The sequence below is a fragment of the Neomonachus schauinslandi genome, chromosome 6, assembly GCF_002201575.2.
Source record: "Neomonachus schauinslandi chromosome 6, ASM220157v2, whole genome shotgun sequence".
NCBI classification, from domain to species: domain Eukaryota; kingdom Metazoa; phylum Chordata; class Mammalia; order Carnivora; family Phocidae; genus Neomonachus; species Neomonachus schauinslandi.
Window position 1 is genome coordinate 150,099,302 of NC_058408.1, and position 5,926 is coordinate 150,105,227.

General features: G+C 49.6%; 1 protein-coding gene across 1 annotated transcript in view; it reads right to left on the bottom strand.

The window, feature by feature from the left end:
- Positions 1-584: 584 nt before the first annotated feature.
- MKI67 (marker of proliferation Ki-67) overlaps positions 585-5,926 on the bottom strand; it is a 23,278-nt gene continuing 17,936 nt past the window's right edge. The window contains 3 exon segments of the mRNA XM_021703842.2: positions 585-944; positions 2,591-3,034; positions 4,074-5,926. The exon segment at positions 4,074-5,926 is cut by the window's right edge and continues 12 nt beyond it. Of these exon segments, the coding sequence (XP_021559517.2) occupies positions 879-944; positions 2,591-3,034; positions 4,074-5,926 (2,363 nt within the window). The 3' untranslated portion in view covers positions 585-878.

Consider the following 5,926-nt stretch of genomic DNA (forward strand, 5'->3'; position numbering starts at 1 on the left):
GCAGAACAAGGGGCATGCTGGAAAGGAAGGCAGCTGACGGGGCGGTCAGAGAAAGCACAGGTGGGAGAAGATTCGAGAGAGCTCGGAAAGGTAAAAGGAAAACGCAAGAAGCTAGGAGAGCGGTCGCCGTTCAGAGACAAGTGGCACCCCGGCCGACGGCCCCGAGACCCAGTGCCGGATGCCCTGTCAGATGCGAGCAGTCCCAGGTCAGACAGAGAAGCTTGAGGCGGAAAAGACAAGCCGCCAGTCAGTCATTAAATACCAGCCTCCTCCAGGTCGCACGTGTATTCCCTTCCGTGGTAGGGACCCCGGGGACGGGGCTGTCCCGTGCAGGGGACCAACAGCCCTCGAGAGTGGACCCAATGTGTCCCCCATGGTAAAGAAATAGCCGATGAGTTTGTTCATCTGCCCATTCATTCATGTTTCCTGAGTGCCCGCCCAGTGTGGGGACCCAGGGACAGAAGTCCCTGCTTCACATTCTGCCGTGGGACACAGACCCACACAAAGCATTTACAGTGCAGCGTGGGGAAGTGCACAAACATGGGACTGAAAAGCACGGGCAGGGGTGACAAACGTCACGGCTTCATTTGGCCATGTTAAAGGCCATACTTGGTCCCAACCCCCGCCCCCCACCCGTCCCCAAGCCAAATTTCACATTTTTATCACTTAATGAGACCAGCAGTCCCCTTCATGACCTCCACGTGGCCTTTGTGAATAGACCACTTGGAGACAGAAAATTCTAAGCTTTCTTTCCTTAAACACCCGGATAGCATTATTTACAAAATTCCCTTTTATATTCACCCAAATATTGTACTAGAATATATCACTAAACTGAACTTATTACTTTTTTTTTCTTTCTCCCCTTTTCAACTTCTTAGCTAAGTATCTTCATTGTCCCGACGACTTCTGGTTCTTAATTTCTTGATGCCCACGTTGTCATTATCCTGTTTGGGAAGAAAAATAGAACTCTTAAGTAACTGAAAAGAACAATGTTTCGTAACCAACTCTGCAAAAACCCAAATCCTTACTGGGTGTGACATAGGCCTTTAGTTTTAGGAAATTAATTTTAAGGTTGGAAATGAGTTTTGAGATGTGCCCTGTGAAAGTTGCTTTTGTTCTTTAAAATGTTACTATAAATTTAAATAGGAAGCTTTGTAACTTATTTTTAAGTTAATACATAATAAAGAAAGAAAGAAAACTTCCACACAAATACACACTTTTTTTCACTAATTAAAAAAGACCATTCAAAAAAGGGAATTCAAATGTATAAACAGGACAAGATGTTTTGGGTCTTCGAAGGAATCTCTGTGTATGAAGCGGATAATCTCTCCATGCTCGGTGAGTGTGACCACCGGCCGCACCTGCTCCCGAAGGAGCTGAGAGGAGGCTCATCCTTCTGGACAATCAGATAAAACAAGAGATCACCTGCCTTCTCAGAACCAGTGGGGTGTCCGCTCCTACTTTACGCCCTCCCCTGACCCAACCGCCCATGAGAGGCAGACCCCACCAGGGACCTCACCAAGTGATCTTTAACGCGTCACTGAGGGGAGGGGAGGTCAGGAAAACAAAAGGCAAGAATTGAAAAAATCGACGGCCGAGTTTGAAAGCAAATGACCGGAAATCCTTGAACACTGACTGAAGGTGTCCCCACCTACGGAGCAGATGGACATCCCATGACCGAAATATCAGGAAAAGGTCAAGGTGGAGACCCACACGCGGAGGACAAGAGGATGGACGCTACACGAGCTAATAAGGGGCTGGGCGGAGTACACTCTATTCTCGCTGACCACAGTCACCTGCTCTGTCCCTGCTCCCTCGTGGCTCAAAGGGGGGCAGGGGTGCCCAATGACACCCCGGATGGTGCCATCACCCCCATTCCGGCTCGCGGGAAACAGACCTCCTCTGCCTTCGCAGCTGGCACTGAACCGGACGGTGAAGCAGGAAGGTCGCGTGTGTGGGTTAGAGTAGCGACCCACAGCACCAGCCTCTCGGCTCGAAATGCGCGCTCAGAAATTTATACCACCCCCAGAAAGGGAGCTGCGGAACCCCGTTCTTTCAAACTCACAAAATCACGTATTCCGCAGGACACCGACTGAATTTAAGCACGCGCTGTGGATTTAGTCAGATGGCAGACGGCTCACGTGCTGCTAAAGGTGACGTAACATGAGCAGGCGTCACACACCACTCGCCGTGGGACACTCTTGGAACTCTTGGGAAAGCCAGGCAGGACCGCCTTTCTGCTTTAGTAAGTTCTGCTGAACTAATGGGGACACTGAAGACCCTGACCCAGAATTTTCTTACTGGGTGTGTTGCAGGCGGTCAGAAAGTACTGACGGCATAAATTCCTGGCTCTTCCTGGATGGTGTCTTCAAAACGTCAGTTTTCTACTGGAAGTGGAGACAGATCCAGCTGAATACAGCTGCGACAAAACACGTGCTGTAGACTCATGCTTCCTACACCAGTATAACTAGGAGCCGACAGGGTGTTATAGGTCATGATCTCTTTGCTTCTGCACGTGGGGCAAAAATTGTATTGCAATCCTCTCTGCTCACAAAAAAAGAAAAAAAAAGGAAAACAGTAAATTACTTGCCTTTTTTATATTTTCGGCACATCTCTTGGCGCTCCGAGTTACCCTCTGTTGGGGTTCGCTCTCTGAAGCATTTCCTCCAGGAGGGACTGTAATTTTTCTGGATCTCAAACGCATGGGGTCTGAAGGTTGCCTTACTTCTTCCTCCTGCTTCTTCCCACGGACACCCACTCTTTTCTCCCTTTGCTTCTCCTCAGCCACGTCAGGTGAGGGCATCTGACCCAAGCTGGCAGACCTCAGACGCGTTCTGCTTTCACGGGCTTTGCCCCCAGATGCCGAATTCTTGGCTTCGTCTTCTGGGCTTTGTAACGTTGTCTCTTGGGACGTCTTCAGGGGCTTCTTGTCACTTCTCTTTGTTCTCGGCTTTTCTGCTGCTGTTATAACAGGCTTGGGTCTTTCCTCTGCTACCTCGGTTTTATTTGGACGTCTAGAGCGCAGGGACATTCCCTAAAAGTGTCAAGACATGCACAACATGCCAGTCATGAGTAATACAATTCTCACAATCCAACATGCAGAGAGAGAGAGGATCAAAGTGAACTTAGGGGCGCCTGGGTGGCTCAGTTGGTTAAGTGGCTGCCTTCAGCTTGGGTCATGATCCCAGGGTCCTGAGATCAAGCCCCACGTCGGGCTCCCTGCTCAGCGGGGAGCCTGCTTCCCCCTCTCCCTCTGCCTGCCTCTCTGCCTACTTGTGCTCTCTATCTCTCTGTCAAAAAAATAAATAAACTCTTTAAAAAAATAAACAAAGTGAACTTAAAAAGAATTCGCTTGAAAAGTTAACAGTTGTTTTCTAAGATGCCAGGAATCACTGTGTTCCAGGGAGAAATCCTCTCTACTGGTAAACCGTGAATAAGGAATTCGGTCTCGATTTCCATCACCATATCTGAGTGTCATATATGTCAAATGGGATTACCACAAGCATTTAAAAGACATTCTAGAAAAATGTGCCCTTTTCAAGCAGTAAATGATTTCCTAATCCTTTCCCAATCATTGCTGGAGCAGGACGGGAGAATCGCAATCTCTGGAACTGAATTTATGAACTTCTCTCCGTGCAGGAGTAACCCTCCCTACCTCACAAGCCGGACAGGTAGGTTGTTCTCAGGACGCAAATCCCCACATGGATTGTCTAACCGTGTAAAGACTGACACAGATACCACTCCCACCCAGTGCTCCTGCTTGTGGGGTCTGGAACACAGGACTGAGCTCCCACCTTTTCTCAGCACCTTTCCTACCTCTGCAGATGAGCATAACTCAACCAGTTCCTGAGAAACTCTTGTCAAAATTATTAGTAATTTTGACTAGTTATTTTCCCCAACTTGTCTATTCTCTCTGTAAATCCCCAAATGATTCTTTACCCTGGTGTGCAGTTATTCAGTGTGGAATGCAGACCCCTTTGGGAAAAGATATTTATCTATACCTTCAAGCTATGAACAAACATTAGCCCCCAACAGAGAACCCCATCCAAGATGGCCTATCCACCCAGCATCACCTGATGTGGAGGGGTCGTCCTTCCTGCTTCTCTTCCCCTTGTTTTAATCTCCCTGCTGCTCCTTGGCCGGTCTCCCAGGAGTTCCATCCTTTCTGCCACGACCCTCAGCCTCTTCTTCACTGTCAGGGGTTCAGGTGGGTCACACCCCTCTGTGGGAGCCGTCCTCCTCCTCTTCGGGGGTGGCTTCTCCTCTGCAGCGCCCTGCGCAGGGGTCACGGAGCGCAGCCTCTTCGCTCCTGTCGAACCTTCCTCCGTTCCTCGTTTCCTCTTGGAGGGCAGGGAAACACCGCCTTCATTTCCAGATTCGACGGGCTCTCTGTGGCCCCCCAGGTCTTCCACGGCTCTTACTCTACGGGCCCTGAGGCTTCTTTGCAAAACGTTCGCAGGTTTCCTCCTGCCTGGACTTTGCTCTGGAGCGTCCTTAGGGCTACCCGCGGCCTTTCCCGGTTCCTTGCTGTGGTCCCGCACTGGGGACGACTCTTTGAAACTGGCCAGGTCTTCCAGGGACTGGGCCTTTCCCTTAGGTGCTCTTAGCCGATTTTTCCTGAACATTACATTCTCTGCAGGGCCCAGTGTCTGCTTTGCAGTTTTTTTCAACAATTTGATGTCTTCGTCAGCACCTCCTGGTTCTCTGTGTGAGTGTGCGTTTCCCCCATGCATTCGGGTGGACTTCCCGAGAGCGGAGGGCTCTTCCTTTACGTCCGCTTGCTGGGGAGAGGTCTTGAGTCGCCTCCTTCTACTTGTTGGCTTGTTGACTGGATCTGCTAGTGGAGATTTGCAGGGGACTTTGGTGGTTTTGTCATCAGTCACTGGGTCCTGGGTGTGCTCTGGGGTTTGGAAGAGCTCTCTGAGGCCAGCCAGGTCTTCTAAGGACTGGACATTTTTCTTGGGTATTCTTGACTGCCTCTTGCTTCCAGTTACATTTTCTGCAGAGTCCAGTGTCTGCTTTGCAGTTTTATTCAACAATTTGATATCTTCATCAGCACTTCCTGACTCTCTGTATGAGTGTGCGTTTCCTCCCCGTGTTCGGGTGGACTTCCTGAGAGCTGAGGGCTCTTCCTTTATGTTCGCTTGCTGGGGAGAGGTCTTGAGTCGCCTCCTTCTACCTGTTGGCTTGTTGACTGGATCTGCTGCTGGAGATTTGCAGGGGACTGTTGTGGTTTTGTCATCAGTCACTGGGTCCGGCGTATGCTCTGGGGTTTGGAACAGCTCTTTGAGACCAACCAGGTCTTCTAGGGAATGGACCAATTTCTTGGGTGTTCTTGACCGCCTCTTGCTTCCAGTTACATTTTCTGCAGAATCCAATTTCTGCTTTGGGGTTTTCTTGAACAATCTGATGGCTGCATCATCACCTCCTGGTTCTCTCTGTGTGTGTGTGGCTTCCCCTGGCATTTGGATGGGATCTGTGAGAGGTGAGAGTTCCTTCTCTACATCTACCTTCCCCAGAGGTATCTTCAGACATCTCTTCATCTGGGTTGGTGTGTTGACTGTTTCTGCTAGTGGAGATCTGCCAGGCATTATTGCGGTTTTGACAACAGCTGTTGGTTCCTTGGTGTGCTCTGAGGTTTGGAAGAGCTCTTTAAAACCGACCATGTCTTCTAGGAATTGGGCCTTTTCTTTCCCTCTTCTTTTCCGCTTCTTGCTTCCGGCTAGATTTTCTACACAGTCTAGCTTCTTCTCTGGAGTTTCCTTAGACAATGTGATGTCTTCATCACCACCACCTGGTTCTCTGTATGAGACCATGGTTTTCCTTGGTGTTTTGGTGGGTTTCCCGAGAGCTAAGGGGTCTTCCTCTATGTCCACTTTCTGGAGAGGGGTCTTGAGCTGCCTCTTTCTACTTGTTGGTGTGTTGA